Source organism: Bufo bufo, chromosome 2, assembly GCF_905171765.1.
Source record: "Bufo bufo chromosome 2, aBufBuf1.1, whole genome shotgun sequence".
Classification (NCBI taxonomy): domain Eukaryota; kingdom Metazoa; phylum Chordata; class Amphibia; order Anura; family Bufonidae; genus Bufo; species Bufo bufo.
The window spans coordinates 493,276,180-493,300,675 of record NC_053390.1 but is presented as its reverse complement, the minus strand read 5'-3'; the positions used below and the strand labels follow the sequence as shown (position 1 = coordinate 493,300,675).

The window sequence follows — 24,496 nt, the reverse complement described above, 5'->3', positions numbered from 1 at the left end:
CTCTGCAAAGTGAGATAAGTCACTATAGGTTGAGTAGCTCCAAAATATGCTACATAACCGTTTAAAAAACAATTGCTCTTACCGGTAATTGTTTTTCTTGAAACCCATGACGGCACCCATGCGACCAGGAGCTCCCATCCAGGACAGGAAACCTAAGCTATAAAGGTTCACCCCCACCACACCTCAGTGATTCTTATACAGACCTCCGGAGGCGTGCCAACTACCAAGAAAAGGAAAGTTGAAAAACGAAGAAAAAAAAATAAAAAATTACCAAAGTGGAAAAGGGAGCCAATCTGGTAAATTATCTCCCTTCAAACTACTAGAAAAGTACCAAATTGTGTTACCAAGTATGAAAAAAAATATTTGTTTTGTTTGTTTTTTAAAGGGAGGGAAAAATCTTTAGGGTGCAGTCATGGGTTTCAAGAAAAATAATTACCGGTAAGAGCAATTTTTTTCTCCTCAACCATGATGGCACCCATGCGAGAATAAACTATAAGCTAAAGAAATTAGGGGGTGGGGGGACTACAGCCTGAAGCACCTATCTCCCAAAAGCTGCATCTGAGTCAAGATGCAGTCTTATGTCTATATTTAAAAAAATAAAGTATAGAAGGGAGCTCCAGGTGGCCGTCCTGCATATCTGGGCCAGAGAAGCATCCCCTTTTCTGCCCAAGAGGCGGCCACAACTCTAGTGGAATGAGCCCTGAATCCTGAAGGAGGAGTCAGGCTAAGGGAGGAATAAGCCAGGGAAATGGGTAAAGAACACGATCTAGCTATAACACTAGTAGAGACTGTGCCCCCTTGCTTTACCCACAAACTGAATAAGGAGATTCTAGTCTATCCTCCATGATGACGTGGATTCTAGGTAGCAAAGTAAACACCTTCTGACATAGAGGCAATGGAGGTTTACTTTCAACCTATTGGTTGGATTCGGACAGGAGGGTAGAATCACATCCCGACTTATGAAAATCTGAGACCACTTTAGGCTGAAAGGATGGAAGTAGTCTAATAATCACCTTATCCTCTAAAATGGTAATGTAGGGAGGATAGGCAGAGAAGGCCCGAATTTCCAAAACCTGTCTCGCAGAGGTTATTGCTAAGAGGAAGTCCAATTTTAAAGAAAGCATTTTAATGGAAACTTTGTTTAATGTGTCAAACTGATTTTGCGATCGTGCCGAAAAAACGGTATTTAAGTCCCAGAGGGAAGACAAAGGTCTTCTAGAAGGGTGCATTCTTGATGCTGCCATCAAGAAATTTTTAATCCGAGGATGGTCTGCTAATTTGGCATAAAAAAAATAATAACTTAAAGCAGCTACTTGGACATTGATGCCTGAAGATTCCTATCTAGCCCAGTTTGTAAAAACTCCAAAATCTTTTGAATTTCAGGAGGCTTGAAGGGGTCTGGGTTAAACCCCAAGAATGCTAAAAAGATCTTCCAAATGTTATTATATTTTCTTGCAGTGACTGCCATCCTACTCTTTAGCATAGTGGAGACTACTTTAGCAGATAATCCACTCCCCAACCAGACCCCCCTTTCAAAATCCACAGAGATGGAGAATTTTTGGGTTGGGTTGAGCTATTGGGCCCTGAAAAATCAGATCTTCCCTCAATGGAAGGGTCCACTGTGTTTCCACTGACATTCTTAGCAGACTGGAGTACCAAGATCTCATTGGCCACCTTGGGGCTATCAAGATAATCGAGGCCCTCTATTTTCTTTAGCACCTGGGGAATAAAGTAAAAAGGAAGGCATATCCTAGCTCCTGACTCCAATCCAATGCTAGCCCGTCTATTGCCAAAAGGCCAACCAAATGGTTGAGTAGTAAAACCTCTCCACCTTTTGCTTGGCTCTTGAGGCAAGAAGGTCCACTGTAGGAGGACCATACCTATGGAATATCTGTAAAAAATGTTTTTTAGGCACCATTCTCCTTGTTTTAGAGAAACCCGACTTAGGAAGTCAGCTATGACGTTCTCCTTCCCCTTCAGATGCACTGCTGACAGAAAACCGGAATTAGACTTACCGGTAATTCAGTTTCCATGAAATCACCATGACGGCCACAAGGAGATTGACCCATGACCTCTGTGGGGGCAGGAAACAGAGAAGAGGTTAAATTGCCCCCTCCCACCACCACACCTCAGTGTTCCAAAGATATCAAGTGCCAGAAGTGTCTTAGTATTTCCCAGTATTACATCATACCAGAAAATACCGGTGAAAAGAACTTAAAAGAAAGGGAGGGAATATATGGGCCGTCATGGTGATTTCATGGAAACTGAATTACCGGTAAGTCTAATTCCGGTTTTCCCATATCACCATGACGGCCACAAGGAGAGTTATAAAATTATTTTTTTAAGGGTGGGGGCAACCGCTTGGAGAACCTTCCGACCAAAGGAGAGGCCAGAGGTTCCAGATAAATCCAAACGGTAATGTTTCACAAATGTGTGAATACTAGACCAGGAGGCGGCCCTGCATATATCATCCAGGGAGGCCCCTGCTCTTTCAGCAAAAGTAGTGGAGACAGCTCTGGTAGAGTGAGCTCTAATATTGGAAGGAGGATCCAGATTCTGATTCTTATAGCAAAGGGTAATAGTGTCTTTAATCCATCTTGCAATGGAGGATTTTGAGACCTTGGATCCTTTATTCTTTCCAGCAAATTGGACAAGCAGGCTGTCAGACTTCCTGAAGTCCCTAGTGGCTTCTAAGTATCTAAGGACTGTACGCCTAACATCAAGGAAATGAAATTTCTCTTCCTCCTGATCCTTGGGATTGTTGAAAAAGGATGGAAGGAGGATCTCTTGGCCTCTGTTGCGGTCTGAGGCTACCTTTGGCAGGAAACCTGGGTCTAGTTTAAGCACAATCTTATCCTCAGTGATGGTAAGGTATGGTTCCCTAATGGAGAGAGCTTGAATTTCTCCCAGTCTCTTGGCAGAGGTAATTGCTATAAGGAAAGCAGTTTTGAAGGAAAGCAATTTAATTGAACAACTCTCCAATGGCTCAAATGGGGAACACATAAGGTTGTTGAGAACTAAATTTAAGTCCCAGGTTGGGCTGCGGGATCTTAGCGTGGGTCTAAGTCTGCGGGCAGCTCGTATGAATCGTTTGACCCATCTATGGTCTGCCAGGTCGGCGTCAAAGAAAGCGCTTAATGCCGAAATCTGAACTTTTAAGGTGGATGGAGAGAGGCCCATGTCCAGACCTTTCTGTAGAAATTCCAGAATTTTCTGGATATTAGGCCCTACAAAATTAGGATTCTCTTCGCCTGACCATGAACAGAACCTTTTCCAGATCTTCAAGTATATTGCGGAAGTTACTTTTTTTCTGGAACATCTCAGGGTGGCTATAACTTTGTCTGACAGGCCCTGAGACCTTAAGCGGGAGACCTCAGGATCCAAGCCGTGAGCTTCAGGAACTCCGGATGAGGATGCAGCAAAGGACCCTGGTATAGGATGTCCCCTCTGAGTGGGAGTCTCACTGGTTCGTCTATTGCTAGTTTCAATAGAGGAGCGAACCAACTTCTCTTCGGCCAGAACGGGGCGATCAATATTACTGTGGTTCTCCCCTCCTGAATCTTCTGAATGACCCTTGGGATGAGAGGCAACGGAGGGAATGCGTACCCTAGATCCCAGCACCATTTTAGGGAGAAGGCATCTATCCTCCAGGGATGATCTCCTGCATTTAGGGAGCAGAATGTTTGAACTTTCGTATTTCTCCTTGATGCGAACAGGTCTATTGTAGGAAGCCCCCATCTCTGGGTTAGCATATTGAAGACCTCTGGATTCAGTGCCCACTCTGTATGATCTACCACTTGTCTGCTCAAAAAGTCCGCTTCTAGATTCTGGGACCCCTTCAGGTGCATTGCTGAGATGGATTTTAGTTCTTTCTCTGCAAAGAAGAAAATTTCCTCTGAGATACTCTGGAGTTTCCTTGATCGAGTACCTCCCTGGTGTTTCAAGTAGGAGACCACGGTCACATTGTCCGATAAGAAATCAGCATGTGAAAGTCCTATCAACTGTCTGGCGGAGAGTAGAGCTTCTCTTACCGCATACAGCTCCCTGAAATTTGAGGATTGGGCAGATATCAGATGCTTCCACGTCCCCTGGAAATAGGCTTTGTCGATTTTCACTCCCCAACCGGATTGGCTGGCATCCGTGAAGATGGTAATTGAGGGCGATTTGATCCATGGGACTCCCTGGGAAAGATTCTTCTCCTTCATCCACCATGAGAGAGAGCTCTTTACTCATCCTGGAATTGGAAGTTTGGAGTCCAGAGAGCCCTTCTTGTTCCAGTGGGACAATAGCCAGTTCTGTATCACTCGGCAGTGAGCCTGTGCCCACTCGACAGAAGGTATACAGGAGGTTAGGAGGCCGAGTAGGCTCATTGCTTCCCTCACTGAACATCCTTTCCGGCGTTGGAAGTGCCTCACCTTGTTTATCAGGGACTGGACCTTGCTCTGTGGAAGGAAGGTTGACTGAGATACGGAGTCCAGAGTAACTCCCAGGAACCTCACCTTCTCGGATGGAACCAACATTGACTTGGATTCGTTCACTATCCATCCTAGTTGAGACAGGCGGGACAGAAATATTTCCAAGTCCGATAGCAGGAGTTCTTTTGAGTCTGCTATAATTAGAAAGTCGTCCAGATATGGCACTATATTTAACCCTTCCTGTCTGAGTGGGGCTATCATCTCTATCACTAATTTGGTGAAAAGCCTTGGAGCGGCTGAAATCCCGAAGGGTAGTGCTATAAATTGGAAATGACGAATCCGATTGGAAGGATCTAGGATAGCAAATCTTAGAAACCTCTGGTGATCTGGGTGAATGGGGACGTGCAGATAGGCGTCCTTCAGGTCGACCGAGCACATAAATGCCCCTAGCTTTATCAATGGTACTATGGATCTGAGAGACTCCATCTTGAACTTCCTGTAAAGAATAAACTTGTTCAGTTGTTTCAAGTTTATGATGGTCCGGAAGTCTCCTTCCTTTTTCCTTACTAAGAATAGGGTTGAATAGAACCCTTGACCTCTTTGAGACGCAGGAACTGGGATTACTGCACCCTTCTTCACCAAGTCCTGGACTCCTTGAAAAATATTTAGGTTGGAGAATCTGGTAAGCATCTTTGTGACGACGAATCTTGGAGGGGGGAGAGAGGTGAACTCGATCCTGTAACCTTGCCGAATGATATCCAAGGCCCAGGGATTTCTTGATGTTAGAGACCATGGACCCAGGAAATCCTTCAGTCTCCCCCCTACAATGGCGTCATTGTTTGTCCTCGAATTTGGATTGGGGCTTGAGAAGGAAGCCTCTCCCTCTACCCCCTTTGGGATAAGACCAGCGGCCTGACTTGCCTTTCCCTCTAACAGACTTGTTTTGTCCACCGTAAGACCGAAAGGACTGGTTCTTTCTAAAGGACCTTTCCTCAGGGAATCCCTTCTTTTTGTCGGCCGCTTTCTCAAGAATTTCGTCTAGGACCGGCCCGAATACATATTCTCCTGAAAAGGGGATAGATATTAACTTCTGTTTAGAAACTCTATCGCCCGACCAAGACTTCATCCACAAAGCCCGACGAGCTGCATTGGAAAGCCCTGCCTCCTTAGCGCAGAATCTAATAGACTCAGCCGATGCATCTGCCAGGAACCCCGTAGCTGATTTAAGTAGCGGGATGGACTGCAAGATTTCTTCCCTGGAGGTCTTACTGCTTAGGTGGTTCTCAAGCTCTCCTAACCATAAGTACATAGACCTGGCGACAGACGTTGCTGCGATGTTGGTCTTGATGTTAAACATGGAGGCCTCCCAAGCTTTCCTTAAAAGGGCATCTACCTTCCGCTCCATAGCGTCTTTCAATTGGGCGGCATCCTCAAACGGCAGGGCAGTTTTTTTATTAACCTTCGCCACCTGCACATCTATTTTAGGGGTCTCGAACAACTTAGACTGAGAGGGGTCGAACAACAGTCGATTTTTAAATTCTTTGGAAATCCCCAAACGTTTTTCTGGTTCTGACCATTCCTCCAGAATCATTTGTCTAATGTGTTCGTTTATGGGGAAGACCCTGGATTTTTTCACCTTGAGTCCCCCGAACATTTCGTCCTGAATGGATAAGGACCTAGGGGTTTCCTCAATCCCCATTGTTGTTCTGACTGCCTTTAATAAGTCACTCATCTCGTCAGAGGAAAAATAAAATTTATTATTTTCGTATATTTCTCCTTCAGAGAGAGAGAGAGATCATCCTCCCACTGCATGGAAGTGGAGGCTTTATCGTCGGCATCCTCGGATCCAGAGGTAATGATCCTAGAACGCGGACGCTTGCGAGAGGGCTCGTCCTGGGGATCAGACTGAGCAACTCTAGCGGCCCTAATTTCTTCCTGAACCACAGATCTGATATTCTCCATAAGGGACGACTGTTCCTGCTGGACCACATCAGAAATACATGCTTTACACAGCTTCTTTCCATATCCCTCAGGCAGTCTTTTAGCACAAGAGATGCAGCGAGGAGGTTTATTAAACTTTTTTTGCGCCTCTTTAGCCTGAAATAGATATGGAATAGAGGCATCAGAAATAGGCCTAGTAAAAATACAGTGCTATAAGAAAAGCGGACCCCCAGAGGGATACTTACAGGAGGCAGAGAGGGGGCATCAAGCTCCATAACAGTTTGTATCTCAGGACCTGACATATTCCAAGCAAAGCAATTGCAGTACTCACAGACCTCAGATCGGCGTTCCCATGGCCGTCCCGCCTTTTATTCAAACTGCTCAGCCTCCTGCGCTTTACTTCCGGGTTGCGTCACATGACCGAACCCGGAAGTGACGTCACTGACGTCGGCGTGCGCACACGCCGGCCGCACCAGCCCGACCCACAGGGGAGGAGGAGATTGCGGCCCGGGAGCAGGCTCCAGACCAGCCACAGCGAGACCTCCCGATATCCCCCAGCCCAGCATAAGCACGCGGCCGCCGGCGGACTGGGGGAGCTCCGATGAGCTTCAGGTAACCAGGAGACCGTCCTCGGACCCTCCTGGAGACAAAGAAAAATAAAAAAGGAGACTATTTCCTATCTTCATCTCCCTGCCGTCCGCAGGGAGACTCTTCTCTGACCCTGGCCACAGTGGGGACAGGAACACTGAGGTGTGGTGGTGGGAGGGGGCAATTTAACCTCTTCTGTTTCCTGCCCCCACAGAGGTCATGGGTCAATCTCCTTGTGGCCGTCATGGTGATGATATGGGAAAAAGCCTTTTCCTCCGCTATCTGAAAGATATTCTGACATAGGACTAGAATGGAAGGGATTCCTGTTCCTCCCTGTTTATGTGGTTCACTGTTGTAGAGTTGTCTGAATAGAAGACAATCTTCCTGTGTTCTACCTCTGGTATTGCAAACCTCAGTGCCATTTCTGTTGCCTTAAATTCTTTGAAATTGGAGGTCTTCCTCATGTTCAAATCCCATCTCCCCTGCCAGCACCTGTTCTGGGCATGAGCTCCCAAACCCCAAGGTCTGGCATCTGTAGTAATGATAGAGTTTAGAAATGTCCAGGGCATCCCTGCAGACAGGTTCTCCTGAATCGTCCACCACAGCAGGGAGAGTCTTGTTATTGGGGAAAGATGGAAACTCTGATCCAAGTAATAAGGGGATCTGTCCCATGATCTTAGGAGGTTTGCTTGCAGCTCTCTTAAGTGAATCTGAGCATAAGGTACTGCAGGGATTGCTGCTGTCATCTGCCCGAGTACCGCCATTGCTTCCCCGAATTACACTGGTAGGTAAGGAGCACTGACCATACATGTTCCCTGATTGATTCCTTTCTTGAAAGCGGAAGAAAACGTCTCTGCAGACTGGAATCTAGCTGAATCCCCAGAAACATACAAACTTGAGATTTTTTTCTAGTATATCCTCCATCCTAGATTTTCTAAAAAGGGAGCAAAAGAAACTTCTTTTTTTCTAGTTTTTCTTTTGATCAGGAGATTAAAAAAATAGTGTAGATAAGGTACTAGAGTAATTTCGACAGTCTGAGAAAGGCGGCTATTTCTGCTTTTATTTTGTTAAAGACACTGGGAGCCTGCAAGACCCCAAAGGGCAGTGCTTTGTATTGGAGATGCAGTAACTCTCCCCAGACCGCTGTACTCAAATACTTTAGGGAGGACGCATGACTAGGAACATAATATGCATCCCCCAAATCCAAGCTCGCCATCCAGCAATCTTGGAAGAGGAGATCCACAGTTGACTTTATGGTCAACATCTGAAACTTTTTGTAAATCAGGGATGTTTAGTTTCTTTAGATTCAAAATCTCTGAAAGGTCTTTTTACCAAAAATAGCAGGGTGTAGAACCCCTTGCCCCTTTGTCTTGGGGACTGGGTAGACCACCTATTTGTCTAAGCAGAAAACTACTAATTCCAAGGCTTTTCTCATGTCCTGAGTTTTTGGGACAGGCTCTCTGAGCAAAAAAAATGTTGTGGGTGATGAATTCCAGCCGGAATCCATTTTCTACCATACCTAGGATCCATTTGTTCTGAGAGACTGGTTTCCAGGTTGGGAGGAAAAGGGACAGCCTCCTCCTCCTTTGACGATTGCGCATGCGCAAAAGGACAGTTTAGGGAAAATCTCACAGCGGAGTTCAGCTGCACACGGGACACTGCGCATGGGCTGGAGAGTCTCAGTAGGGAAATATTACAGCCCAGCGCGCAAGCGCGGTTAACTCCTGAACATCCATCCGATCTCCGCGCCTGTGCAGTGTGGGGGTAGGGAGATCTGATGGCTATTTTAAATGCCAGATTTTGCACTACATACATACCTATGGGGAAAAATGCCGGATCCAGCATTCAAGCAAGTCTTCAGTTTTTTTCGCCGGAGATAAAACTGTAGCATGCTACGGTTTTATCTTTTGCCTGATCAGTCAAAATGACTGAACTAAAGACCTCCTGATGCATCCTGAACGGATTGCTCTCTATTCAGAATGCATGGGGATATGTTTGATCAGTTCTTTTCCGGTATAGAGCCCCTGTGACGGAACTCTATGCCGGAAATGAAAAACGCTAGTGTGAAAGTACCCTAAAATACTAAGTTTAAATCCCCCCTTTCCTAATTTTACATATAAAATATATAAACAATAAACAAACATATTACATAGCGCTGCGTCCGAAAAGTCCAAACTATTAAATGAGAAAAAAATCTATGCGGTGAGCGCCATAACAGAAATACATAAATAAAAACCATGCAATTCGCCATTTTTTTGTCACCCCAAAAAATAGGATAGGACTGTTCTATTATGGGCCGAACGGCTCATAAAAAGCGAAATGCACGCGGCTTTTTTTGGCGTGGTATTGAGTGTCGCAATACTTTTTATGGTGACGAAAGCGAATCAAAATTTTGGTATCGAAACAACCCTACGCCGATCTGATCAGCTACCCGATACCAAAATATTGATTCGATTTGGCGACTAAAAATTTAATTTGGCTCCTAAATTTTTCAGTTCAGGAGCCAGTGGCTACTAGGTATTTTTTTTGTCTGGAGCACCGGATCAGTTGAGAGACTCTTCCATAACCAACTTATCTATACATGCTTGACATAGTGGCTTAACATAAGAGGCTGCTAAGACTGTTCTACATTCTCCACACTATTTTTAGTCTTTGCAGACGATTTTCTAGGTGTTTTTGCTGCCTATAACAATAAAGCAAAAATGCCTAAATTAATTAGGAGAGGATAAATCTCACCAAAAGCAGAGTCAAGCTTCCCTACTCCTCCGGACCAACACTGGGCTTGCAGGCCTTAAGGTTTCAGGGGGTCGGCGCGTCCTATATCACCTGGTTCAGACATGCTGGTGGAAACCCAGATCCTGCACAGCACTGTGTGCATCCAAGGCACGCTGTCTTCTCCTGCTGGCGATTTATATACCGCGCCTCGGCTCCATTAAACCCATAGGTCCCCAGAGAACGCCTAATCCACGCTTAAAGCAACCGGATATGACGTCTAAGAGCTGGAAAAAGCCGTCACCGCGCTGAGGAAAATACGCTGCCATCTTGGAAGCTAGACGCCAGGCAGCTCCCCGGGAGACTCTGGGGGATGCAGGAGGAAGAAACAGGCTTAGGCAGTGGCTCCCCCCAAGGAGACTGAGGCCGCCAGGGATATGTCCCTTTATGGTAGGGTAGACAAGGACCTCTCCAGCCGCCGAAGGTAAGGATAGACAAAAAAAAAAAAAAAAAGCCAGACCTCCTCAGGTACCTCCCATCCGGAGAGGTCCTGGTTGCATGGGTGCCATCATGGGTGAGGGGGAAAAAATTATTTAAAAGGAAATGTGTTAGCAGAAAATGACCCATTTAATTCACTTTTTTTGTTTAACATATTTTAAAGACAAAATTAGGGTGAACTTACATTCTAATTTAAACTAAATATAGCTTTGAGAAAGCTCAAAAAAAAAGTTCACTTTCTGAACCACACAAAATAGTTTATTTCCTAATTTTAAAAAATCATGTTTTAATTGTATATACCTACCTTTGTTGTGCAAATAGTTTAGAGCACCAGCAATATCTCTTACTACAAAACTAGCTTCACGCTCATTGAAATGTTTCCGCCGATGAATGTGGTTTAGTATTGAGCCTAGGATATAAAATTCATATGCTGTAATATAACACTAAATGATGTTTAAAGTATACTTAGAGAACTACTAGATTCTAGAAGAGCTATTACAAAAATTATAGAGAACAGCTTTTCATAAAGGCATTATTCAATAGGTGTGTATGAGGAATACCACTATCTCCAGTTAATATATGACTTATCTGGCAGTTTTAGCAGTTTTCTCCACTGTATGCTAGATCTTCAGTTTGAAGTTTTCCAAGACCAGACTGGTGGAGGCTAGCTCCCAAGGTATTTTTCTCTGATAAGATATATTACCAAGTTTCCTATGGTCGCTTGTATTAATTATGCAGAGCTGTGTGAAAAGTTAGTGGTTATTTAACCGCAGCAGCTAGAGTTCAGCTAATGAGATCATTGGGTGCATGAATGAGAAACATGAATGAGTATATACTTCTACTTTACAAATCACTAGTCAGACCGCACATGGAGTATTATGTACTCTTTTGGGCACCTGTGCACAATGACAAAGCAAAGCTTAAAGGGGTTGTCAGTTATTTTTTTGTTCTTTGAAGGTTTCTAACTAATCAAACGTAACAGCTTTACCATGTAGTTACTGCATTCTGCAGTTGCTGCTTTCTCAGATTTCATCGAGACCTGTGATGTCAGCTTCTCCCTGCTCTGATGAGGTTTTGTGCACAAGCCTGAGAGATCAGCTATGAGTCTGTACATCACTGTGCTGGCCACATCCTCCTGCACTGCTGTCTGCTCTCCCTGGATTCTTTCAGGAAAAACTAACCTTCAGAAGCAGACTCAGGGCTGAAGGCTTTACCGAGTAGCTGCAGGCAGTGAGGAGACAAATGCTGGGCACAGGAGATGACAGACTAGAGGAGTTCTGCAGAGCATTGCAAAAGAACAGGTAGGGGGAAGACCCTGTGTGTATCAGCAGGGTCACTGTACAGCTGGGACTTGTAGTCCTACACATAGAACATGCTGGTGAGTCTCAGCAGGCAGACATTTCACTCAGGGCAGGACTTGTATTCACTCCCTTTGCAGAGCAGGGGGAGGGGCAGAGATCGTTGTTATTGGAAGTAAACCAAAGAGCCAGAAGATAACCAAGGAAATTGATTATTTTTTAGCCTACAACTTGCTTAGCTTAGTTATATATTGCTGCTCAGATTTACAGTGGTTCAAAGAGGGGAACTAAAGTAATATATGGAATGGGTTAACAGTCCCCAAGAAGATCAAGATCAGGTTTAGGGGAGATCTAGTAATGAGTAAATTCATTCATCAACATTGAAACTGCAACACCAATATGAACAAGCCGTAATGTTACGCAAAACAAGGAAGTAGCGGGTGTCTAAGATCTGCAAATGCAAATTTACAAGCGCCTAGCTCCAATCTGGTGCGTGGGAGGGTCAAATGCCAAACAAAGCAAAGTTTGTCACATGTAACCTCAAAATCTGGATCATGTGAGATGGCTGGCACATTGACAGTTTGAGAAGTGGTGATGACTGATTCCTTCTGAGGGACAGAATCATGGAACTGAAACATTTGTTAAATCACTGTCAGATTGCTATGTGCCTAGGGTGAGATGTAAGTGCTCTTAAACATTGTTCTCCCAGCCACCAGGATATCTAATGACAAACTGGAACAAAAGCAGGAGTTGCACAGAAGTTAATTTCTGCACAGGCAGACTGTCCAATTAGAAAAATGGTGGGTAGTGATCCGTTCTTTACTACAAATGAAATTGGATGTCACTTACCAAGCTAAAATTCCCTTCACATGGGACGACGTACAAGCAGATTGACTGGAAGGAATCATTCCTTCAAAACAATCTGCTGTTCGCTAGTGGAGGAGACTAGTGCATTTACATGAACTGATCTCCTCAAGTATGGGGAGGAGCGATAACTAATGCCATGACTCTTCCATATACAGACTTGTTTCCCGTGGTAGATCATGCTGTATAAACAATCTGCTCCCGGGAAACAAGGATTTTTTTTTTTTTTACTAACGATCCAATTATCCAATGAATGAGCGTTTTGCTCATTCATTGGGTAATCACCGGTACATTTACACAGCCAGATCATCGCTAACAAGTGTTACTATGAACGCTCGTTAGCGATGATCTTTTCAATTCTCTGCCTGTGTAAAGGGCTCTTTAAGGTGGCAAACAATGTCTACACAAACTATCAGAAGTAATCTGTATGACACGGAGCTACAAGTTAAGACATCAAGCTACAAGTTTTCTATTGACATCATGCCACTGCTCAAAATTGCCATCATGGTGCACAGCAAGAGAGCAATGGAGGTCTATCAGATGCAATGATAGCTGAAGATTGGTCTGGAGAACAAGTGAGCAATGCCATCATTAAGGGGCCTGCACAAGAGAACTTCAAAATGGTTCTACAACCTGGATTATGGTGTGGGGTGGCATAATGTACACTAGCCAGAGTAGAGAATATGGAACTCTGCCAGAGGAGATGGGGAACTCGCTAAACTAATTCAATAAAGACCCAATGTCTTTCTTGCAAGTAACAATATTACAAATTGTTTATTTGATTTACAGAATAAGGCTGTCGAGGGAGAAAGTTATTCTGAATGGGGTCGGGAAGGACACCCACAGAAGAAAAATTGGCTTGTACCTCTTTTTTGCCTTCCTCTAGATCAGGCATGCCCAACCTGCGGCCCTCCAGCTGTTCTAAAACTACAACTCCCACAATGCCCTGCTGTAGGCTGTTCGGGCATGCTGGGAGTTGTAGTTTTGCAACAGCTGGAGGGCCGCAGGTTGAGCATGCCTGCTCTAGATCAACATTGCAGGATCATACTCTGAACTTGGACATAACTGCAAGTCTAACATAGTTGCCCAGCATTTTAGTATTGTACTATATGCAGAATAAGGCACCAATATCTAATCAGTGAGAGTTGGCTGTTTCAGAGTAGCTCTGGTGCCAGAGCTCCACTCAGCGTGTAGTGTGCAGAACTGGTTACTGCAGTTCTGCTCTCGTTTACTTCATATGCTGAAGCACTGCAACAACAAGCTCCATCCATCCCCTAAAAGAGCTACTACAGAACAGCTGGGGTGTCAGACATTAATGCGCTATACTGAGGATAGGCCATCAATCGTAAAATCCTGAACTCCCCCTTTAAAGCTGGGACTAGACCATTTTTGCCCTGCCAGTTCCAGCATAATTACATAACATTTAGGATTGGCAATACTGGCATTCAGGTGGGATTTAGAACAACATTTGTTAAATAATATTTTTTGCATATAAAAGCAGGTCCTTTATCACATTTACTTACCACCACACATCTTCTCAAATACCAGGTAAAATTTATCCTCTTCAAAAAACTCAATTAGTTCCAGGACATTGCTGTGACACATGAAAGCATGTTTTATTAAGTAAAACAGTTTTTTGCTCTGATTTGTGTAGTCATTTACATTATGGCAAAAAAATCCATTAAAACGGAATAGTCAAATCAAAAGTGTGAGTGATGCACTTACCTATGGCCCTGACATTGATACAACATTTCTACTTCTCTGAACACTCTACTTCTGCTGTGACCAGGTCGTTTCTCTATAATCTGATGAATGAGAACACAGAAATAAAGTTTGACAAGTTTAACTTCAGACGTTACCTGTGTGAGCGTTACACTCCGTAACAGTGCCTACCTCAAATTTGCGCCCCACAAATGTGTTACGTAAAACTTTCTGCCATCTATAAGGCCCCTTTCAAGACTGCATGATGTTTCAGTCCAGGTGCTGTCACACTTAGTAGATGGCATCTGGACTGAACGCTGAAAACTGCAGCATGTTCTATGTTTGTCTGTTTACCTCAACCACACAAACTACAGTTTTGACACCCCTGTGTTTCCAGCTGGAAAACTAACAAGTTTTTCTACTGCTCATCTGCAGGGGCCTAACATACTGCCGAGAGACAAACAGGAGACGTGCTCAGATTTATGTCAGATTCTGCAGCACTAGCTAAGTGAATGACTTACATTACGCAGAAGTAAAATGGTAGGACATTTTAAAGGGGTTGTCCAGTATTCGGATATTGATGATTTTTTCCTTGCGTCACCCCCAACAATTAACTGTTTAAAGCTGCCGCATTGCTGTTCAAGCGCTGGGCTGATCAGCAGGGCCCCCGGCGATCTGATATTAATAACCTATCCCGACGATAGGTCTTCAATATCAGAAAACCAGACAAATCTTTTTAATGAATTTAGCAAGTGGATTCATTTTTGTATTTGGGGAGCAAACAAATAAAAAAGGTGTCAAATCTGTAAGAAAGTTCTGACGCAGACACACCAAACACTGACAAAAGAGCTTTAAGAATCCAGGCACTTACTTTAACTGCATACTCCTTATTGCTGAATAAGTTAAAGCAGCTTTGGACTTTGGCATAAGCTCCTTCACCAAGCACCTCATCCTGAAGCTGATACATGTCTAGATACATAGATAAATAAAGCAAGAGTATTTAGAATAGTTGTAGGTAAAGTGCTTTTCTTAGACCCCAGGAATAGAAAAGTTATCGCCTTAGGCTACTTTCACACTGGCGTTTCTGGGTCCGCTTGCGAGATCCGTTTCAGGGCTCTCACAAGCGGCCCAAAACAGATCAGTTTAGCCCCAATGCATTCTGAATAGATATGGATCAGTTCAGAATGCATCAGTTTGGCTCAGTTCAGTCTCCATTCCGCTCTGGAGGCAGACACCAAAACGCTGCTTGCAGCGTTTTGATGTCCGCCTGACGATGCGGAGCCAAACTGATCCGTCCTGACTTAAAATGCAAGTCAATGGGGACGGATCAGTTTTCACTGACAATATGGTGCAATTGAAAAACGGATCCGCCTCCCATTGACTTTCAGTGTAAGTAAAAACGGATCCGTTTGCATTACCGTGAATAACATTTTTAATTTTTTTTGTTCATGGTAATGCAAACGGATCCGTTCTGAACGTATACAAACATTTGCATTATAGGTGCGGATCAGTCTGTGCAGATACCAGACGAATCTGCACCTAACAGGTGTGAAAGTAGCCTTATTCCTAGTTTAATGGGCTAACCCCTTAAGGAGGACCTGTCACCATGCTCAAATTTGAACAATTATTCACAGCCTCTGGAAAGTTATTTAACCACTTCAGCCCCCAGTGTTTAAACACCCTGAAAGACCAGGCCACTTTTTACACTTCTGACCTACACTACTTTCACCGTTTATTGCTCGGTCATGCAACTTACCACCCAAATGAATTTTACCTCCTTTTCTTCTCACTAATAGAGCTTTCATTTGGTGGTATTTCATTGCTGCTGACATTTTTACTTTTTTTGTTATTAATCGAAATTTAACGATTTTTTTGCAAAAAAATGACATTTTTCACTTTCAGTTGTAAAATTTTGCAAAAAAAAACGACATCCATATAGAAATTTTGCTCTAAATTTATAGTTCTACATGTCTTTGATAAAAAAAAATGTTTGGGTAAAAAAAAAATGGTTTGGGTAAAAGTTATAGCGTTTACAAACTATGGTACAAAAATGTGAATTTCCGCTTTTTGAAGCAGCTCTGACTTTCTGAGCACCTGTCATGTTTCCTGAGGTTCTACAATGCCCAGACAGTACAAACACCCCACAAATGACCCCATTTCTGAAAGTACACACCCTAAGGTATTCGCTGATGGGCATAGTGAGTTCATAGAACTTTTTATTTTTTGTCACAAGTTAGCGGAAAATGATGATTTTTTTTTTTTTTTTCATACAAAGTCTCATATTCCACTAACTTGTGACAAAAAATAAAAAGTTCTATGAACTCACTATGCCCATCAGCGAATACCTTGGGGTCTCTTCTTTCCAAAATGGGGTCACTTGTGGGGTAGTTATACTGCCCTGGCATTCTAGGGGCCCAAATGTGTGGTAAGGAGTTTGAAATCAAATTCTGTAAAAAATGACCTGTTAAATCCGAAAGGTGCTCTTTGGAATATGGGCCCCTTTGCCCACCTAGGCTGCAAAAAAGTGTCACACATCTGGTATCTCTGTATTCAGGAGAAGTTGAGGAATGTGTTTTGGGGTGTCTTTTTACATATACCCATGCTGGGTGAGATAAATATCTTGGTCAAATGCCAACTTTGTATAAAAAAATGGGAAAAGTTGTCTTTTGCCAAGATATTTCTCTCACCCAGCATGGGTATATGTAAAATGACACCCCAAAACACATTCCCCAACTTCTCCCGATTACGGAGATACCAGATGTGTGACACTTTTTTGCAGCCGAGGTGGGCAAAGGGGCCCATATTCAAAAGAGCACCTTTCGGATTTCACAGGTCATTTTTTACAGAATTTGATTTCAAACTCCTTACCACACATTTGGGCCCCTAGAATGCCAGGGCAGTATAACTACCCCACAAGTGACCCCATTTTGGAAAGAAGAGACCCCAAGGTATTCGCTGATGGGCATAGTGAGTTCATGGAAGTTTTTATTTTTTGTCACAAGTTAGTGGAATATGAGACTTTGTATGAAAAAAAAAAAAAAAAAAAAAAATAAGCATTTTCCACTAACTTGTGACAAAAAATAAAAAATTCTAGGAACTCGCCATGCCCCTCACGGAATACCTTGGGGTGTCTTCTTTCCAAAATGGGGTCACTTGTGGGGTAGTTATACTGCCCTGGCATTTTCCAGGGGCCCTAATGTGTGGTAAGTAGGTAAATGACCTGTGAAATCCTAAAGGTGCTCTTTGGAATATGGGCCCCTTTGCCCACCTAGGCTGCAAAAAAGTGTCACACATGTGGTATCGCCGTATTCAGGAGAAGTTGGGGAATGTGTTTTGGGGTGTCATTTTACATATACCCATGCTGGGTGAGAGAAATATCTTGGCAAAAGACAACATTTCCCATTTTTTTATACAAAGTTGGCATTTGACCAAGATATTTCTCTCACCCAGCATGGGTATATGTAAAATGACACCCCAAAACACATTCCCCAACTTCTCCTGAGTACGGCGATACCAGATGTGTGACACTTTTTTGCAGCCTAGATGCGCAAAGGTGCCCAAATTCCTTTTAGGAGGGCATTTTTAGACATTTGGATACCAGACTTCTTCTCACGCTTTGGGGCCCCTAGAATGCCAGGGCAGTATAAATACCCCACATGTGACCCCATTTTGGAAAGAAGACACCCCAAGGTATTCAATGAGGGGCATGGCGAGTTCATAGAAATTTTTTTTTTTTGGCACAAGTTAGCGGAAATTGATATTTTTAATTTTTTTCTCACAAAGTCTCCCGTTCCGCTAACTTGGGACAAAAATTTCAATCTTTCATGGACTCAATATGCCCCTCACGGAATACCTGGGGGTGTCTTCTTTCCGAAATGGGGTCACATGTGGAGTATTTATACTGCCCTGGCATTCTAGGGGCCCTAAAGCGTGAGAAGAAGTCTGGAATATAAATGTCTAAAAAATTTTACGCATTTGGATTCCGTGAGGGGTATGGTGAGTTCATGTGAGATTTTATTTTTTGACACAAGTTAGTGGAATATGAGACTTTGTAAGAAAAAAAAAAAAAAAAATCCGCTAACTTGGGCCAAAAAAATATCTGAATGGAGCCTTACAGAGGGGTGATCAATGACAGAGGGGTGATCAATGACAGGGGGGTGATCAATGACAGGGGGGTGATCAATGACAGGGGGGTGATCAATGACAGGGGGGTGATCAATGACAGGGGGGTGATCAATGACAGGGGGGTGATCAGGGAGTCTATATGGGGTGATAACCACAGTCATTGATCACGCCCGTGTAAGGCTTCATTCAGACGTCCGGATGCGTTTTGCGGATCCGATCCATCTATCAGTGCATCCGTAAAAATCATGCGGACATCTGAATGGAGCTTTACAGGGGGGTAATCAATGACAGGGGGGTGATCACCACAGTCATTGATCATGCCCCTGTAAGGCTTCATTCAGACGACCGGATGCGTTTTGCGGATCCGATCCATGTATCAGTGCATCCGTAAAAATCATGCGGACATCTGAATGGAGCTTTACAGGGGGGTGATCAGGGAGTCTATATGGGGTGATCACCACAGTCATTGATCATGCCCCTGTAAGGCTTCATTCAGACATCCGGATGCGTTTTGCAGATCCGATCCATCTATCAGTGCATCCGTAAAAATCATGCGGACATCTGAATGGAGCTTTACAGGGGGGTAATCAATGACAGGGGGGTGATCACCACAGTCATTGATCATGCCCCTGTAAGGCTTCATTCAGACGACCGGATGCGTTTTGCGGATCCGATCCATGTATCAGTGCATCCGTAAAAATCATGCGGACATCTGAATGGAGCTTTACAGGGGGGTAATCAATGACAGGGGGGTTATCAATGACAGGGGGGTGATCAGGGAGTCTATATGGGGTGATCACCACAGTCATTGATCATGCCCCTGTAAGGCTTCATTTAGACATCCGGATGCGTTTTGCAGATCCGATCCATCTATCAGTGCATCCGTAAAAATCATGCGGACATCTGAATGGAGCTTTACAGGGGGGTAATCAATGACAGGGGGGTGATCACCACAGTCATTGATCATGCCCCTGTAAGGCTTCATTCAGACGACCGGATGCGTTTTGCGGATCCGATCCATGTATCAGTGCATCCGTAAAAATCATGCGGACATCTGAATGGAGCTTTACAGGGGGGTAATCAATGACAGGGGGGTAATCAATGACAGGGGGGTGATCAGGGAGTCTATATGGGGTGATCACCACAGTCATTGATCACGCCCCTGTAAGGCTTCATTCAGACGTCCGGATGCGTTTTGCGGATCCGATCCATCTATCAGTGGATCCGTAAAAATCATGCGGACGTCTGAATGGAGCTTTACAGGGGGTTGATCAATGACAGGGGGGTAATCAATGACAGGGGGGTGATCAGGGAGTCTATATGGGGTGATCAGGGGTGATTAGGGGTGATCAGGGGCTAATAAGGGGTTAATAAGTGATGGGGGGGGGGGGGGGGTGTAGTGTAGTGGTGCTTGGTGCTATTTTACTGAGCTACCTGTGTCCTCTGGTGGTCGATCCAAACAAAGGGGACCACCAGAGGACCAGGTAGCAGGTATATTAGACGCTGTTATCAAAACAGCGTCTAATATACCTGTTAGGGGTTAAAAAAAAACACATCTCCAGCCTGCCAGCGAACGATCGCCGCTGGCAGGCTGGAGATCAACTCTCTTACCTTCCGTTCCTGTGAGCGCGCGCGCCTGTGTGCGCGCGTTCACAGGAAGTCTCGCGAGATGACGCGTATATGCGTGACTGTGCGCAGCGCTGCCACCTCCGGAACGCGATCCTGCGTTAGGCGGTCCGGAGGTGGTTAATCCCTTAAAGTCTAGGCCTATTTTCACATTCTAATAGTCAATTTTTTTTCTGTTCACAATCTACGGTATATGAAGGCTTATATTTTTTTTTTGGGGGGGGGGGGGGGGGGGGGGGGGGGGGGGGACAACATGCATTTTTAATGCCACCATATAATTTAACATCTTATTGGAAAAACAGGGAAACAAAAAAAAAAACCTCCACAATTCTGCCAAGGTTTGTTATAACGCCATTTGCTGTGCGCTAATCAGAAAAAAAATGGCGTCCTTATTCTATGGCTCAACACTATTGCAGCGATACCAAACTTTAGTTTTTCTTTTCATTACAAAAAAAATAAAAAATTAAACTTAACATTTCTTTGCATTGCCATTAGCGAATAGACTTGAGATGAAACATCCGAAGTAGATTCACATAATCCTTTGAATACTGTACGGAGCGAGCTCTCCGTACAGCATTAGAATGTATTGGCTCCTATAAGCGGAAGTTCTTATTTTGCGAAGTCTTGTGAGATTTCATATAACTTCATAAATCAATTTCTACTGTAAAAAAATGCTTTGCTCTGGTTCAAAGTGGTACCTTAATAATTGTTTTGTACAGTAAAAATTTAATTATTAATTTATACGATAATAAATTTGGCTCATAAGAGCCAATACATTCTAAAACTGGACGGAGCGAGCGCTCCAAAGTATTATGCTAATAGACTTCGGATGTTTCATCCGAAGTAGATTCACTCATCCCTAAATCGACATATTCTGTCTGTCTTAAAGGGATTCTGCAGTTTGTTTTAACTGATGATCTATCCTCTGGATAGATAAGCATCTGACCGGCAGGGATCCGACACCCGGGACCCCTGCCAATCAGCTGTTTAAGAAGGCAGCGGCGCTCCAGCAGCACTGCGGCCTTCTGTTTACTGCTGGCCCAGTGACGTCACGACTAGTATCAACTGGCCTGGGCGGGGCTAAGCTCCATTTAAATGAATAGAGTTAAGACCCGCCCAGTTAATACTAGTTGTGACGTCACTGGGCGTTTAAATTCTCTTTCCGTTACAGCATTTACTATATAGGAATTTTGTAAACATTTTTTAATAGTGCAGCCATTTTTGGCCATGCCAATACCTAATATATTTAACTATACTGCTCAAAAAAATAAAGGGAACACAAAAATAACACATCCTAGATCTGAATTAATTAAATATTCTTCTGAAATACTTTGTTCTTTACATAGTTGAATGTGCCGACAACAAAAATCACACAAAAAAAAAAAAAAAAAGGAAATCAAATTTTTCAACCCATGGAGGTCTGGATTTGGAGTCACCCTCAAAATTAAAGTGGAAAAACACACTACAGGCTGATCCAACTTTGATGTAATGTCCTTAAAACAAGTCAAAATGAGGCTCAGTAGTGTGTGTGGCCTCCACTTGCCTGTATGACCTCCCTACAACACCTGTGCATGCTCCTGATGAGGTGGCAGACGGTCTCCTGAGGGATCTCTTCCCAGACCTGGACTAAAGCATCTGCCAACTCCTGGACAGTCTGTGGTGCAACGCGACGTTGGTGGATAGAGCGAGACATGATGTCCCAGATGTGCTCAATTGGATTCAGGTCTGGGGAACGGACGGGCCAGTCCATAGCATCAATGCCTTCGTCTTGCAGGAACTGCTGACACACTCAAGCCACATGAGGTCTAGCATTGTCTTGCACTAGGAGGAACCCAGGGCCAACCGCACCAGCATATGGTCTCACAAGGGGTCTGAGGATCTCATCTCGGTACCTAATGGCAGTCAGGCTACCTCTGGCGAGCACATGGAGGGCTGTGCGGCCCTCCAAAGAAATGCCACTCCACACCAATACTGACCCAATGCCAAACCGGTCATGCTGGAGGATGTTGCAGGCAGCAGAACGTTATCCACGGCGTCTCAAGACTCCGTCACGTCTGTCACATGTGCTCAGTGTGAACCTGCTTTCATCTGTGAAGAGCACAGGGCGCCAGTGGCGAATTTGCCAATCTTGGTGTTCTCTGGAAAATGCCAAACGTCCTGCACGGTGTTTGGCTGTAAGCACAACCCCCACCTGTGGACGTCGGGCCCTCATATCACCCTCATGGAGTCTGTTTCTGACCGTTTGAGCAGACACATGCACATTTGTGGCCTGCTGGAGGTCATTTTGCAGGGCTCTGGCAGTGCTCCTCCTGTTCCTCCTTGCACAAAGGCGGAGGTAGCGGTCCTGCTGTTGGGTTGTTGCCCTCCTACGGCCTCCTCCACATCTCCTGATGTACTGGCCTGTCTCCTGGTAGCGCCTCCATGCTCTGGACACTACGCTGACAGACACAGCAAACCTTCTTGCCACAGCTCGCATTGATGTGCCATCCTGGATAAGCTGCACTACCTGAGCCACTTGTGTGGGTTGTAGACTCCGTCTCATGCTACCACTAGAGTGAAAGCACCGCCAGCATTCAAAAGTGACCAAAACATCAGCCAGGAAGCATAGGAACTGAGAAGTGATCTGTGGTCACCACCTGCAAAACCACTCCTTTATTGGGGGTGTCTTGCTAATTGCCTATAATTTCCACCTGTTGTCTATCCCATTTGCACAACAGCATGTGAAATTGATTGTCACTCAGTGTTGCTTCCTAAGTGGACAGTTTGATTTCAGAGAAGTGTGATTGACTTGGAGTTACATTGTGTTTAAGTGTTCCCTTTATTTTTTTGAGCAGTGTATTTTTATCTAATAAACTATTAACCCCCCTTAAGGGGGCTAGAACTTGAGATTTTTTGATCCCTTGCCCTAAGCACCCTAAGAGAGATCTGTTAGGGTGGACAGAATTTTTACACTGTCCCTGAGCTGTGCCTTGTGCATACTACAGCAGGGAGGTTACCATAGCAAGCCTAGAAGGCTTCAGAAGCATCCAGCAGGCTGCTATGGTAATCGATCGGAGCCCCACAATTTCACTTTGAGGGCTCAGATCAGAAAGCATCCCTCTGCCTAACTCAACTGATGCAGCAATCAGCCTTGAACACAGCATCTGAGGAGTTAAAACGATTGTGATCAGCGCGATGGCTGTTTTCCAGTCATTGCGGCCAGGTGCCTGCTGTATAATACAGCTGCTACCCGCTTTGAATTGAGCAGGCTCACAGCAGCAGCCCGCTCCATACATACCTGTTCAGCATTATGCTTTAAGGAGTTAGACTTGCAGCAACAGTACACTGATAAACCTGTAATTAATCCAACACTTCAAACCTCACACAAAGTAGTAAGAAATGTCCCATTTTGTCCATTTTCACTGCCTGACAGCCCCCATACAAGCCAAGGGGGAGGGAGGGGGGGGGGGGGGGGGGGAGTCAGTTTTGCAGAAAGGCATCAGTGAAAAAAAAATGCTGTTAGAACAGGCAATTTTTTAAAAAGCAATTTTTCAGTGTCGTGTCAATGTAGCCTAATCCTTTCACAGCTAAGGCTAAGTGCACCATCCCCATTTCAATTTCTGTAATTGTTCAAGCATAGGAACATGAAGGACACTGCTGCTGCCCAATAAACCCCGTTCACTATAATGGGTTCTGATGGGTTTCTGGCACGAGTACCAGCATTTTTCCAGACTCCAAGAGATCAGATTCAATACCATTCACAACCCATGGACAGGGGTGGTGCTATTTTTGGAAGAATGCAGCCATGATTTTTAATCCTCGACAACACCTTTAAAGAAACGAAAGAATTAAGTGAACATTTTGCATTCTCTATACTGCCCCCACAGAATACTGACCTTCAAACCTTCCAGTGAAACTGTCTGTTGCCCTGCAACGTTTTTTCTTCTTTGTTCTTTTCTTGGCATCAGGAATATCAATAGGAGCACTCGAAGGCATGTCTTTGGTGACAAAATATTTCATTAAATAGGGGATCTGACTAAAGCAAACTTTCTACGGTCAAAAGATACAGAAGCACTCTGAAGACAGACAGGTATAACTGCAGAAGAGCTTTTGTTACACATGTGGATCACTGCCTGTTTGATTTTAAGTGCCTGCTATTTACATCCCCAGAACATTAATACCTAGCATGCACCAGTCACCTAGAAGAATCTGTAGTCTGCACTTAATGTACTCAAAATTCAAACGGCATTGGCATAATAAGCGGATCTCCGTGATGGGAAATTATGAACACCATGCGCCAGATCTGTGGTGTAATTTGCTCCCATTTAAGGGGTGGATTTACTGTATGCCGAAGTTAACATGTTTGTGCCATACCCATTCACATTTTATTTGGCACAATGGCGTAGCTGAAGAAAGTGTGTAAAACTCTTATTCAATTTATTGAGGTTTGTGTAATGCTACTATTTATTAGATGCAATTTTAGTGAAATTTTACTGCCTTAAGTTTCTCTGCTCTGGAGCAAACTGCTGCAAATTTATTAAGTGGTGTGAAAATGTAAAACATGGCTGATTTTGCATAAAAAGTATGGCATAAATAGTACTACTCTCCAAGTGTTTGGCAGCTGAAACGTCTGGTGGTCAGTTTTTATTGCTGGGAAAACAAATGCTGCACAGTTCTACTGCAGTGACTATTGAAAGAGTAATCCTGTATCAGATACCTCTATTCAAAAAGCTAATCATGTAATGCATG

At 44.1% G+C, this 24,496-nt stretch overlaps 1 protein-coding gene across 2 annotated transcripts in view; it reads right to left on the bottom strand.

Annotated features, from left to right (window-relative positions):
* Positions 1-24,496, bottom strand: part of MKNK2 (MAPK interacting serine/threonine kinase 2) — a 105,888-nt gene that overhangs the window by 28,527 nt on the left and 52,865 nt on the right. For both annotated transcript variants that reach the window (XM_040417789.1, XM_040417788.1), the window contains 5 exons: positions 23,644-23,745; positions 14,889-14,986; positions 14,042-14,121; positions 13,840-13,910; positions 10,459-10,563 (listed from right to left, as the gene is read on the bottom strand). In XM_040417789.1, coding sequence (XP_040273723.1) covers positions 10,459-10,563; positions 13,840-13,910; positions 14,042-14,121; positions 14,889-14,986; positions 23,644-23,745 — 456 coding nt within the window. The remainder of the gene's footprint in view (positions 1-10,458; positions 10,564-13,839; positions 13,911-14,041; positions 14,122-14,888; positions 14,987-23,643; positions 23,746-24,496) is intronic.